Source organism: Colossoma macropomum, unplaced genomic scaffold (assembly GCF_904425465.1).
Source record: "Colossoma macropomum unplaced genomic scaffold, Colossoma_macropomum, whole genome shotgun sequence".
Lineage (NCBI taxonomy): Eukaryota > Metazoa > Chordata > Actinopteri > Characiformes > Serrasalmidae > Colossoma > Colossoma macropomum.
The window spans coordinates 43,985,796-43,999,953 of NW_023494805.1; the positions used below are offsets into that span (position 1 = coordinate 43,985,796).

The following is a 14,158-nucleotide window of genomic DNA, read 5'->3' on the forward strand; positions in this document are numbered from 1 at the left end:
ACACTTCAGCTCCTCACTCTCATAACTACAGAACTCACACATTCGTTTCATAGCAGATAAATAATAGAACATACTGCAAAATGCAGTATACTGATACTGAATAATTCACAGTAGATGCTGAATAATTCATAGTAGATGCTGAATAATTCACAGTAGATGCTGAATAATTCATAATAGATGCTGAATAATTCATAGTAGATGCTGAATAATTCATGCTGAATACTGAATAAGTCTTAAGAATCATAACATAATAACAAGCCTGGTGCTTTTGGAAGAACAACAATGAAGCTGTATCTCTATTTATACATTTATTTTCATATTAAGAATAAAACCTGTATCAGTTCATAAATAAATAAATATATTACAGTTTCTGCATTGCCATCACAGTGTGTCCAGTAATAAATAGTCCAGTCAATAACGATAATGACCAAATCTGACCACTCCACTTCTGTGAGCTCGGGACTTTATCAGTCGGCTGTTTCCTGCTTCAGCCTCGCGTTGCTCAGTCTTCGAAACAGCTCACGCCTCTTTATCCCCACTCTGCCCCCCTCTGCCCCAAACCTCCCATAGTCATACAGTAAGACGCCCTCTTGTGCTGGGGGGTCCGGGGGTCCCGAGCGGTGTGCTAATTTGCACAGGCCTCTGATGTAACTACAGAGCGGGGTCGCTCTTCTGCGTGTTTATCTGCAGCTCTCCTCAGTGAAAGTGTCCAGTGTGGAGCCGGTCAGCGCTCGTGCAGGGTGATGCAGGGTGGCCACTGGTTCCTGGTGCGGCTCTCGCTGCAGTACCGACCCACTGCTCCCAGCTCCTCACGCTCAGCCTGAGGACTCTGCAGGACATAAAAACGGGCAACAGTTGAGTGATAATTTCATGAAATGTATCAGAATATTTTGTATGTTTTTGTGGTTTGAGGAGTTACAGTGACTTTCATTAAAAATTCTAAATGTGCTGCACGAAGTCCAATTAAACAGGACTAATTATTCTCTGTTTATAATGACACATACAGTTGCTCAGTTTTCTTCAAAGCAACACTATGTAGGATTTGGGGATTTGGAGACCCCTGTGGTGGAAATGTGTAATTGCATGCAATATGCAGAATAACATTTAGTAACGTGGGTTGTACTTTGGTCCCCCAATGATTGGATGAATCTGACTTTTGTGAGTGCGAGTGACCCTCAGTGTGACCCTGAGCGTTATAATGCCCTCCCCCCGTGACCCTCACCGTGACCAGGATGCAGTGCAGGTCCCGCTCTCGTGGTTCTCCCAGCACTGTTGCTAGTCTCCTCATGCCGGACACTCTCAGCATGTCCACTCTGGCCTCGCAGCAGAACGCCCGGATCAGAGTGAAGTGAATCTGCAGCGCAACGTCGCACTCGTCCTCCTCATCACACGCTAACACACACAGCACCACACTGTCCGGGTCACTGCAGAGAGACAGAGACAGAGAGAGAGAGAGAGAGAGAGAGAGAGAGAGAGGGAGAGAGAGTGAGTCATGTGGTCAGCATGCACCCTGTATGTTTTACACTGTTTGTTTTTCAAAACCTCATTTCATTACAGCAGAAAAGGCAGCAACACTTTATTTAGATAGTCCACTTTAGATGCTTAATTGTCTTTATCTCTATACCTGCTCTAATCCTAACCCCAACCTTAACCATAATCCAAAACCTAAACCCAGTCCTAACCCTGCTCTTAGCCTTAACCCTGGTCCAAATCCTCACCCTGACCCCACCACTGTTTATAATCAACTGAGTTTCAGCAGATAGTTTGTTAACAGTTTGAATATCTGTAGAGAATCTATAGTGAACTATCCAAATACAGTGAGACTGCTAAGGCTAGTTAGCCTTTAGCTTTCTGTAGCTAACACCCTTCATCCCTCATCATCATCTTATTTAATGTAGTCAGATGTAATATCACTGTAATAATCACAGATCAGCTGGTTAGTTAACTTTTATCCCAACTATACCTGTTTTACCGTGATGTGAATTCACACTGGTTCTGACACCATCTTCATATAAACGCTAGCTAACTGCTGCTGTCTGCGCTGTGGCTCTGCAGTAGCTAAAATCTGTGGCTAAGCTAGTTTTATAAATATCAAAATAACGATTACAGCTGTTCTTCAGTAGGAGTGGGTGATGTGGCCATCTTTACTGTATTGTGATAAACTACAGAGCGCTTTTCTAGCGTATTGTAGATACTATCAGTATTTTAAAAGCAGCGGAACCACATCTATAGAGGCCCACCATGGTCACCGCACTGAAACAGCACTGACATTACTGCCCTGCTGAAAAACCATAGAACCATTAAGTCCCTGCTGAAACAACAGCACAAACCTGCATGCATTTCATGCTGGTCTGTGCTGTTCTAGAGCTGGTCTGGCTCTGGTTTAGCTGGTCACCCCAGCATGGTCATGCTGGTTGACCAGAATACCTGCATCCAAAACACAACATATGCTGGTTTTGCTGCTCTGTGCTGGTTTTTCTTTCTGTCTCTGAAAAACCGAAGGCTGATAATCAACGAGATGTTCCACCTTTCAGACTCCAGTTTAACCCTCTGTGTGCATCTCCAGGTGTTTCCGTGTTTGTGTAACTTACGCATTCATGAGTTTGGCGCTCTCGTACACCCCGACCGTCAGACGCTCCTGATCACGAGCGGCCTTCAGCAGCTCCTCCAGACAGTCACACACACTCTGCATCCTGAAACACACACACACACACACACACACACACACAATGCGATTACAATACACTCCATAAACACACATGCTTGAAGGAGAATTCCACCAGTATTTCCAAATTTCTCCACAATTCAGAGGTCCTCCAGATTGATTTGTTGTAAAAATATCTGTTTCAGAGAAACTAAACAAGTTTAAGTTCTCAAAACTATCATAAAACAGTGTCTCAGTCATCAGGCAGTGAATTCATAACCATTTCATGTAGGAACTTTCTGTGAGGGAGCTTTTAGAGGTGGACGTCTGGTTCCTATCACCACCACTGTGAACAGTTCTGACTCGGTAAGTTTATCTAGAACGGAGTGTTTCACACCAAACCACTCTGAACGACTGTTTACATTATTCATTTGAAAATTAGTCCCCCCTACTTTTTCCTGCAGTTTTTGGAGGGTAAAGCATTTCTTTCCATATGGAGAGCAGACATGTTCATGGACCCAACAAAAGGTAAACACACACAAACACTCATAAACACACTCATACTGCTGGTGTACTCACTCTGCGTCTGTGCTGCAGGACACCAGTTCCTCCAGAGTCATTTCGCCTCTAATCCTCACAGTAAAGTCCAGAGTAAAGTGAAGTCAGACGTGAGTACTCAGTCCAGTCCGGGTCAGAGTGGTCCTGTAATCCTCTCTGCTGGAGGCTGCCGTGTTTCTGCTGCTCTCCTCTGAACTCCTCAGCTTTATATCTGCAGCTGTGGGCGGAGCCACACACCTCCCACCTCCATCTGTGTGTGTGGGGACTGATCCAATCAGCCTCTTTAGGAGCTGATCACTGATTGATTATGTCACTCATCAAAGGCAGGAGTTTAATAATGAAGCTGTTCTCACCTTTATCAGTCAGTGCGCTGTAGATGAAACACTAATGACAGTTAAACATTCACACATTATTTACACGGGAAAATGACAGACCTACAGTTTAGGCTTTATTTAGCTATTTAGTTAGTTATACGATATATATATATATATATATACACACACACACACACACACACACATACACAAACACACACACACACACACATATATATATATATATATATATATATATATATAAATATATAAAATTTTTGGTTTGCTGCTGCAAAACCTGTTCATACTCAAGCTTTCTAATTCACTGATACATCAACGCCATCTGGTGGCCATGAGGAGGTGTTACAGGTACATGTGGAGAATTGGAGTAAAATACAACGAAATACATCTGAACAGTGGCGCTCAACGCCAAGTACACTCTTAAAAGATGGTTCTTCAGCGGTTCTTTAGTAAAGAAAATGGTTCTATAAAGAACCATGAACACCCAAAGAGCCCTCTGCATGGTGAAATGGTTCTTCAGATTGATGAAGAATGTGTTGTAGAAGTGCTACATAGAACCATTTTAGCCAATAATGTAGGGTCTATAGCGTGCCATACAGATACGTAGATAGACAGACAGACTCAAAAATGGTTCTATGTAGTACCAAAAAAGGGTCCTTTGACTTGTAACAATAGTGGAACCCTTTTTGGTGCTACATGGAACCCTTTTCAAAAAGGTTCCACATAGAACCATCTACAGCACATTCTCCATAAATCTGAAGAACCATTTAATTTATTCATTTAAGAACCCTATAATCATTCAAAGGCTTCTTTGAGTGTTCATGGTTCTATATAGAAGCGTTGGCTTTATTAATGAAGCTTTAAAGAACCTTCTGTAGGCAGGCAATAGTGGATACATAGACAGACAGATACACAGATAGACAGACAGACAGACAGACAGATAGGTAGATAGATAGATAGATAGACAGACAGACAGATAGATAGATAGACAGACAGACAGACAGACAGACAGATAGATAGATAGACAGACAGACAGACAGACAGATAGATAGATAGATAGATAGATAGATAGATAGATTGATTGATTGACAGTGTTTGTCCCTGAACAAAGTTTGGTTCCGAGTTCTCCTCAGAGCACCTGATTTAACATAATGAAGTACTGATTAGATAAAACAGGTCGAGAGCTGCAGTTAACGCTGGGCTGCCGTTAGAGGAGCTTTGGAGACTGTAAGTAAACAGATTGACATGCATGAAATTACTGTGTATTGAATAAACATTATTATTGTCACATACAGTGACATATAGTTCATACAGTGGCATACAGTGCCATACAGTTCACATAGTGCCATACAGTGCCATACAGTGCCATACAGTTCATACAGTACCATATAGTTCATACAGTGGCATGCACTGCTGTATATTTCATACAGAGCCATATAGTTAATACAGTTCAAACAGAAGGGCGTGTAGAGACTTGCCCCGGAAAAGGCCACATGCAGCTGATGAAGTCAGAGTGTTAATGATTAATATTCCAGCTTGTTTGATGGATTAAAGAACCACAGTTCACACCTCCTTCTTCCTTTAATACAGGTGTGAATGGGAAACAGTGGAACTTAAAAAGGATTAACAAACAGCAGCTAATCTACAGGACACTCGTGTGGATGGTCAGATCGTGACCTGTCACATGGTCACATAAACACAACAACTTCATCATCATCATCATCATCATCGTCATCATCATCATCAGCAGCAGCAGCAGCAGAGTGCACTAATCCAGCCCAGTATACCTGATACATATCACAGCAAGTATTTGGAAACAACAATAAGTTATTTACTCAGTAATAATAATAATAATAATAATAATAATAATAACTTTATTTATAGAGCACCTTTCATACAAATGCTTTACAATCAGCTGATAAGGTTTAACAGTCACAGAGGAAATTATAGCTGAGTTTGATTTTCTTCTATTGTAGTTCAGTTTTGTTAATAAAAAAGAAAAAAAGAAAGTTGAGTTTCATTTAAAATTTTAAATTCATTTAAATCACCTGAAGCACAGATCATATGAAAAAGATAAACATTTTACTGAAGCTCTGAGTTAAAGAGTCGTAGAGTTTTACTGAAGCTCCGAGTTAAAGAGTCGTAGAGTTTTACTGAAGCTCCGAGTTAAAGAGTCGTAGAGTTTTACTGAAGCTCTGAGTTAAAGAGTCGTAGAGTTTTACTGAAGCTCCGAGTTAAAGAGTCGTAGAGTTTTACTGAAGCTCCGAGTTAAAGAGCCGTAGAGTTTTACTGAAGCTCTGAGTTAAAGAGTCGTAGAGTTTTACTGAAGCTCCGAGTTAAAGAGTCGTAGAGTTTTACTGAAGCTCTGAGTTAAAGAGCCATAGAGTTTTACTGAAGCTCTGAGTTAAAGAGTCGTGGAGTTTAATGAAGCTCCGAGTTAAAGAGTCGTAGAGTTTTACTGAAGCTCTGAGTTAAAGAGTCGTAGAGTTTAATGAAGCTCCGAGTTAAAGAGTCGTAGAGTTTTACTGAAGCTCCGAGTTAAAGAGTCGTAGAGTTTTACTGAAGCTCCGAGTTAAAGAGTCGTAGAGTTTTACTGAAGCTCTGAGTTAAAGAGCCGTAGAGTTTTACTGAAGCTCTGAGTTAAAGAGCCGTAGAGTTTAATGAAGCTCTGAGTTAAAGAGTCGTAGAGTTTTACTGAAGCTCTGAGTTAAAGAGCCGTAGAGTTTAATGAAGCTCCGAGTTAAAGAGTCGTAGAGTTTTACTGAAGCTCTGAGTTAAAGAGTCGTAGAGTTTAATGAAGCTCTGAGTTAAAGAGTCGTAGAGTTTAATGAAGCTCTGAGTTAAAGAGCCGTAGAGTTTAATGAAGCTCTGAGTTAAAGAGTCGTAGAGTTTTACTGAAGCTCTGAGTTAAAGAGTCGTAGAGTTTTACTGAAGCTCTGAGTTAAAGAGTCGTAGAGTTTAATGAAGCTCTGAGTTAAAGAGCCGTAGAGTTTAACTGAAGCTCTGAGTTAAAGAGTCGTAGAGTTTTACTGAAGCTCCGAGTTAAAGAGTCGTAGAGTTTTACTGAAGCTCCGAGTTAAAGAGTCGTAGAGTTTTACTGAAGCTCCGAGTTAAAGAGCCGTAGAGTTTTACTGAAGCTCTGAGTTAAAGAGTCGTAGAGTTTTAATGAAGCTCTGAGTTAAAGAGTCGTAGAGTTTTACTGAAGCTCCGAGTTAAAGAGCCGTAGAGTTTAATGAAGCTCTGAGTTAAAGAGTCGTAGAGTTTTAATGAAGCTCTGAGTTAAAGAGTCGTAGAGTTTTACTGAAGCTCTGAGTTAAAGAGCCGTAGAGTTTAACTGAAGCTCCGAGTTAAAGAGCCGTAGAGTTTAATGAAGCTCTGAGTTAAAGAGTCGTAGAGTTTAACTGAAGCTCTGAGTTAAAGAGTCGTAGAGTTTTACTGAAGCTCTGAGTTAAAGAGTCGTAGAGTTTTACTGAAGCTCTGAGTTAAAGAGTCGTAGAGTTTAATGAAGCTCTGAGTTAAAGAGTCGTAGAGTTTTACTGAAGCTCTGAGTTAAAGAGTCGTAGAGTTTTACTGAAGCTCTGAGTTAAAGAGTCGTAGAGTTTTACTGAAGCTCTGAGTTAAAGAGCTGCGTTTTCAGGTGTTTATTAAAAGTGAGCTCTGAGCTCGACTGTCTAATAAAAGCTGAACTGAGCTCCACAGTTTAGAAGCAGAATAACTGAAAGAGTCTCTCCACGTTTTCTGTGTTTTACTGAAGGAGTTCAGAAGGTCAGAATCTGCAGATCTGAGATCATAAACAGACAGATGTTCAGGAGCTTTAAGGTCATTTAGAGCTTAAAAACCAGCAGCAGAGCTTGATCTTTCAATGATAAATGATATAGTGTAATTATCTATTTACCGTCATTTATTATAAATTTGACATTTGATCAGTGCTTAAGGAATATGAAGGATAAAAGGAAATAAAAGGCAAAAACCACAGATAAGACAAACCATACAGTGTTACAGTGTTAGTTCAATATAGTGTCATACAGTGTTATAAAATGTCCTGTAGTCCATTACAGTGACATACAATGCAGTCTAGTGCCATATAGTGATGAATAGGGTCATATACAGCATATTTTACTGCTATGTAGTGCATACAGGGCCATACAGTGTCATATACTACCATACAGTGTTACAGTTGTATATTGCTATACAGTGCCACACAGTATTATACAGTGCTATAATATACATAACTGTACATTGCCAGTGTAATAGAGGGCCATACAGTGTCACACAGTAAAAAACAGTGACAGAAAGTTCCATATAGTGTCGCACAGTATTATACCATGCTACATAGATCCATAAAGCTCCTTACAGTGCCACCCAGTGTTATAGAGGGCCAGACAGTGTAATAGACAGTGTTGTAGAGGACCATACACCTCATCACTGTTAGAATAACCAGATGCAGCACATATGAACATCTCTGATGCAAATCTCTGCAGTTCTACATACAGCACTACAGCCATCATCATTATCATCATCATCATCATCACTTTCTCAAATACTCTCCACTTGTGGAGAAATAAAATCGGCATTCAGTGCTGCTAATTTTATTTTATTTTTATTTTTATTTTTATTATGGTAAACAATAATAATAATAATAAACTTATACAGTGTCTTTCATACACATCGCATTTAAATGCATAGTTAAAAACTACAGGAAAGGGACTCAAAACAAGGTAAATGTGATAAAATTAGTAAAATAGACAAATATACTAAAAAGCCACATAAAGTGGTGACCACTGTACATGGTTTGGTTCTGTGATTATGATGTTGATGAGCTGAAGGACCACATGAGAGTTTACAGGGTCAATGGTTTCTGCTGTGAGTGAAGGGAGCCTGCAGGTCTGTTTTGGGTAACTGTCAGTGCTCTCTCTCTCTCTCTCTCTGTCTCTCTCTCTCTCTCTCTCCCTCTGTCACCATCTCTTTCGATCTCTCTCTCTCTCTCTCTCTCTCCCTCTGTCACCATCTCTTTCGATCTCTCTCTCTCTCTCTCTCTCTCTCTGTCTCTATCTGCAGGATGATGAGCTCAGAGCTCTTTGTTTCAGTAGATTAGAGAGTGAATAAGAAGAAAAGAGTGAAACTGCAGACTGTAATTGATCTCACTGACCACTTCAAACATCAAACGCTCCACAGAGAGCAGGCCGGTTTCACTGAAACTGACCACAACGACTTTTAACAATAAACTGCATGAGCTACAGCACTGAACAGATCCCATCAGCACAAACAGAAGAGTCAGTTCAGACTGCAGTTCAGTTTCTTTGGGTCTAGAACTAAATCACACTTCACTACCCACCCATTATTATTATATAAATCACTTTATATGGTAAATGTTTAAATATTATCAATTAGATACCAAAAGAGATTTTTAAAATAACTCTGCATATGAATGAACAAGAACTTCATTCTGTTGTTAATGTTATTAGAACCAATTCTGAATGTTATTTTTATCATAACATTTGATGATTTGAAAAATTTGTACAGCAATTCCAAACTTTTTTTAAGAGATTCCAAAGTTTTGAACAGCGATGATGTTTAAATGTCAGCCTTCATGCAGAGGTTCATCCACACAGATGTCCATGTGAAAGTGTGATTAGTGGAGTATTAGAGTGACTATTAGTGATTAGCTATTGATTAAGTTTGATTTATGCTGAGTCACTCAGGAGTGTCGCTCTGTTCACACTTCACACCAATCCAGCTGTTAAAGTCATATGTTTAGTTTAGAGGGAATCTCCAGGTTTGGTGAAGCGACTGTTGAGTCTCACTTTCATGAAAAACTGTTTAAATGTTTGATTTCTTTATAAAATATTGTCCTCACTCACCTATAAAACATCATAATTACAGCGTCCAGTTTATTCAAATGTGGCATCATTTACACATGAATTAAACAGGTCACACTTACTGTTTTTCAGTTTGTGTTTTTGTCAGTAGTTGTGTTGATATATTATATTAATTCAAGGTGAAATGATGAATGTTTGATTAGGGCTGCACGATTAATCACATTTTATTTTCAATCACGATTTTGACTTCCAATGATTACAAAAGCAAAATAATCAAGATAAAATGATTATTGTTCTGTTTTGAAATGATGCTATTGTTTCATCTTGTGTCATAAACCCAGTGCACCCCTTTCCTTTACAGTGACCCTCCCTAAACTCAGCTCGTTTAGTTTGGTGTAATTTATTTTTATTTATTATTTTTATTTGTGTTTAGGAGTTTTCAGTAGGTTGTGAAAGTGCATTAGAACATGAGTGATATTATTTATTTGTATTTATTATTTTTACATTATTTACTTAAATGTATATATATTTATATAATATTTATTTATTTATTTATCTTATTTATCTTTTTTCCATTTAGTTTTTCTTTACAGTTCAAAGTTCAAAGGAATCCATTGTTAAAAAGACAAGTTTATTAAAGTTCATTAAGTGAATGATGATGTTTCCAAAGTCAGCGAGTAATCGTGTTAAATAATCATGATCTCAATACTGATTAAAACAATCGTGATTATGATTTTTGCCATAATTGATCAGCCCTACATTTAAATGAAATAAATCCAGCACTGTTTCCAGTGTGGACTGTTCTGATTGGTGGAAATCCTCTGATGAATAATGAATGTCCTGTGATGAGAGAAATGATCAAACATGCTCTCTTCCTGCGGGCGGTCAGACTTTATCTCTGTCCAAACGCCGACTGACCACAGTGCTAATTAAGGCCGCTGACCCTCTTCACCTCAAGGTCAGAGTCAATATTGACCCGGATTCAGAAGCGCTTCCTCAGTCAACACAGACGGCGTCAAAACCAGCAGTGTCCGAAATTCAGCATGGTCACTTTAACTGGTTCATTTCTGTTTCTGATCAAAACTTCATACAGAATCAGAGATTAATGCTTTTATCATAAGAGGCATTAATATAATTACTACTTACAGCACGACTGTTTCCTATAGAATTTACATCAAGTCTAAAGGTGCTCTGAGATGTTCTCAGTGCAGTTCTGATGGATTTGAACTTCCTGAGTGCATCAGTGAGTAAAGTCATCTGTTATTCCTCTGATCCACTTCAGTCCCTGGCGTTTAGCTCTTAATTGCTTTTTGGGTGGAATTTCATCTCATTCTCATTCCTGCGTTCAGTTCCACCTTAAATGGTGCAGCTGAGGCTCCAGAATGTAACAGCTGCACCGTTTAAGGTGGAACTGAAAGCTGGAATGAGAAGCCAGTTTCTAGGCTCAGAGACGCTGGATGTTCTAAGACGTTCCACTGCAGTCCTTTTTGTGTAAGACGTGAAGTTTGTTTGACTCTGTTTTTCTCTTTTTGGATCCGTTTGGTCTAAAATAAGATTTTAAAGTGACAGTAAAGCAGAACAGAAGCTGAACCAACTCAGCAGAGAGTCAAAGAGAGTCAGGAGCTGAAGAGTAAAAGCAGGTTTGTTCACTCTCTGATTTAAAAGTGCTGTTATTAGTAATGTAAATGTAACAGAGGGAAAAGGCCACTGAGGTGAAGGAGTCGCTGTGCTGACCAGCCAGTCAGTGACGTCAGTGTGAGTGCTGAATGTTTCTGTGTGTGATGTCAGAGCAGTTATAAAGTTCAGTGTCGCTGTCTGAGCTCCGTCTTCAGAGAGCGGTCAGTGTTTCAGCACCATGGTCAGCGCTCGGGTCATCCTCATCACCGCCTCCTTCTCCCTGTCCATCATCCTGTCCGCCTGTGAGGACTCGCCGGACACGCGCTCCGTCCACCCAGCCATCAAAACCCAGCAGGAGAAAGACCTGGTGAGTTATTATTTTTATTATTATTATTATTATTACACTGATGATAATAACATACACATGGCTGTTAAAACCCAGCAGGACAAAGACTTGGAGAGTTTAATAATAATACAATTAATAATAATAATAATATTAATAATGATAATAATAGTTATAACTTATGCTCGGCCATCAAAAGCCAGCAGGAGAAAGACTTGTTGAGTTGAATAATAACAATTACTTAATTATAACATTAATATTAATAACACCATAATAACATTAACATAATGACAATAACATTAATGATAATAAAGTAAACATGACCATTAAAACATTATTAAATATCTTATTGTTTATTGTTTATTGTTTATTATTGTGTGTCAGATCGAGGCTCTGCAGGCTGTTCTGGAGAAGCTGAAGAACAAACAGCTGCCCAGCACCACCAAGAAGCTCGGACAGCTGCCCTCAGTAAGACACGCCTTCCTCTGAACACATGACAGATCAATACGCTTTCTGCAGGGACTATTTACCTCAAAACGCCCAGCATGTATCCCTCCGCCTGAACACAACACCATCATAAAACATCTCAGACATCAGGCAGCACATTCACAACCATCTCAGAGTGAGAGAGAGACAGTGAGTGAGTGAGTGAGAGAATGAATGAGGGAGTGACTGACTGTGATTAAGTGAGTGAAGGGAAAGTTTGAATAAATACACCCTTAATTAATAATCAAATAGATTAGTCATGTAATCAATAATCAGACAGGTTAGGCTTTGGCTAAAAGGGGGAATATTAATGTCTCTCTCAAAGGGGTAACATAGGAAAAGCATTAGGCCGTAGACTGTGTGTGTTCCAGTGTAGTGAACTCCTTGAACTTACCTGCAGGTGTCTGTGAACTGGCATGATATCATATAAGAATGACCCTGCAGGACGGGATGGACTGGTACACACTGGACGAGACCAGCCTTTTAAAACGGAGTGTTGTATACATCTGAGAATAAGGGGCCAAAGTAATGAAGGGGCTTTTATCTAATGGAGACTAAAGACATCAAGATTGACAAGAAGGATGGGGTGACATCAGATCACCCCAGATAAAGAGGATAAAAAGCACTGTTCAGACACTGTATTTTGCAGAAGGGGTCCTTGGAGACCACTTGCCATCCGATGATCAAATAAAGGGAAGAGACTTTTCCCTCTTTCCAAGAGGACTCAGCGTCTGAAGTCTTTTTTCCTTTTCGATACTTTTTGAGAACTTAGAACTAAAGCAGTTATTAGTGTAAGTGTTCAGTCAGTATTGAAGGTTTAATATTATGCCCGAGGCCTGGGGCTGAAGGGAATAGCTCTTGGTCCCAACTTGAGTGTGAGAGTGAGTAGCCATGGCAACATAAACTGCCTCACGGCGAGAGGTGGGCTTTCCTTCACTTTTTAAGCTTTTATTTTCCGGCAGGAATCGGAGTGTGAGTGTGGGTGAAGTACAGAGTTACACAGGTCTGCAGCTCAGAGTCTGCAGGGTCTGTATCGCCGCCATCATCGCTGCAAAGCGTCTCTGCAGGACTGACTGGACATAAAGATTTTCAAAAACGCTGCTGCTGTGGACGACAATGTTTTAAAAATAAAGAGAAAAACTGCATTTTTAAAAACATCCAGATCCGCATGAACGAGGCTGAAACATAAACCCAGAGTAACTTTAAACATGAGTTCAGTGACAAACGGCTCATATTACATACATCACACTGACCCTCATCACTTACAGTCACTCTCTCTCTCTGTGTATGTCTCTCTCTATGTCTCTCTCTCTCTCCCTCTCTCTCTCTCTCTTTCCATCTCTCTGTGTATGTCTCTCTCTATGTCTCTCTCTCTCTCTCTCTGTCTCTCTGTGTATGTCTCTCTCTCTCTCTCTCTCTCTATGTGTATGTCTCTCTCTATGTCTCTCTCTCTCTCTCTCTATGCCTCTCTTTCTCTCTGTCGTTCTCTCTCTCTGTCTCTAACTCTCTCTCTCTCTCTCTCTCTCTCTGTGTATGTCTCTCTCTATGTCTCTCTCTCTCTCTCTCTATGCCTCTCTCTCTCTCTGTCTTTCTCTCTCTCTCTGTCTCTCTCTCTCTCTCTCTCTCTCTCTCTCTCTTTCCATCTCTCTGTGTATGTCTCTCTCTATGTCTCTCTCTCTCTCCCTATGTCTCTCTCTCTCTCTCTGTCTCTCTGTGTCTCTCTCTCTCTCAGTGTGATGCAGGTGAGCAGTGTGCTGCCCGTAAAGGAGCGAGGATCGGTAAACTGTGCGGTTGCCCCCTGGGGACCACCTGCGACTTCTTCATCATGAAGTGTCTCTGAAGAGACCGCCGCGCGTGTGTGTGTGTGTGTGTGTGTACACATTTCAGTATAAATCCTAAATAAAGTCTAATAAAGCTGTTATTTACTATAAACTGCCACATTATGTGTTTGTTAAATGTATGTTATCAGTTCAGGCTGTTATTCATTACCTGTTACTGTTTCTCCCTGTATGAGTTCATTTATAGCACATTTAGACAATTCAAAGTGCTTATCACAAGTAAAAACACAATAAAAGCAGAATAAAAGACATTAGGGATTTACATTAAAATAAAGAGACCAAAGGTAATTGTCATTATTTATAAGCCATCACTCGGCCCCCCACATCACAAGGGCCCCACAGAAGTATGTGGTTTCCTTCTTCTTCTTATTTTTATTTTAATTATTATTTATTTATCTATATTACTGCACGAACATCAGAGCCCACTCTTCATTCATTTACTTCCTTTCCAGTTAAAACAGCCATTAAGTACAAATTATTCATTTTTCAAAAAATATATCTTCAACAATCTTCAACAA

General features: G+C 39.8%; 2 protein-coding genes across 2 annotated transcripts; one reads left to right on the forward strand and one right to left on the reverse strand.

Annotated features, from left to right (window-relative positions):
- Positions 1-295: 295 nt before the first annotated feature.
- gadd45bb (growth arrest and DNA-damage-inducible, beta b) lies at positions 296-3,368 on the reverse strand. The gene is made up of 4 exons (XM_036596716.1): positions 3,224-3,368; positions 2,592-2,693; positions 1,223-1,424; positions 296-829 (listed from the first exon to the last, which is right to left on the reverse strand). The coding sequence occupies exons 1-4, from the start codon at positions 3,262-3,264 to the stop codon at positions 725-727; spliced, it is 450 nt and encodes a 149-aa protein (XP_036452609.1). The 5' UTR covers positions 3,265-3,368; the 3' UTR covers positions 296-724.
- Positions 3,369-11,190: 7,822 nt separating this feature from the next.
- Positions 11,191-13,871, forward strand: LOC118826220 (cocaine- and amphetamine-regulated transcript protein-like). Its single transcript, XM_036597123.1, has 3 exons — positions 11,191-11,340; positions 11,701-11,784; positions 13,535-13,871. Exons 1-3 carry the CDS (start codon positions 11,212-11,214, stop codon positions 13,640-13,642), a joined length of 321 nt encoding a protein of 106 aa, XP_036453016.1. The 5' UTR covers positions 11,191-11,211; the 3' UTR covers positions 13,643-13,871.
- Positions 13,872-14,158: the final 287 nt, after the last annotated feature.

What these genes read in the sequence shown, in the direction of transcription:
- LOC118826220 (XM_036597123.1), top strand. Translation starts at nt 11,212, where the DNA reads ATGGTCAGCGCTCGGGTCATCCTCATCACCGCCTCCTTCTCCCTGTCC. An exon ending in CCCAGCAGGAGAAAGACCTG is followed by an intron (nt 11,341 to 11,700) that starts GTGAGTTATTAT and finishes ATTGTGTGTCAG; the next exon opens with ATCGAGGCTCTGCAGGCTGT. An exon ending in AGCTCGGACAGCTGCCCTCA is followed by an intron (nt 11,785 to 13,534) that starts GTAAGACACGCC and finishes TCTCTCTCTCAG; the next exon opens with TGTGATGCAGGTGAGCAGTG.
- gadd45bb (XM_036596716.1), bottom strand. Translation starts at nt 3,264, where the DNA reads ATGACTCTGGAGGAACTGGTGTCCTGCAGCACAGACGCAGA. An exon ending in TCCTGCAGCACAGACGCAGA is followed by an intron (nt 2,694 to 3,223) that starts GTGAGTACACCA and finishes TGTGTGTTTCAG; the next exon opens with GATGCAGAGTGTGTGTGACT. An exon ending in AGCGCCAAACTCATGAATGC is followed by an intron (nt 1,425 to 2,591) that starts GTAAGTTACACA and finishes GTCTCTCTGCAG; the next exon opens with TGACCCGGACAGTGTGGTGC.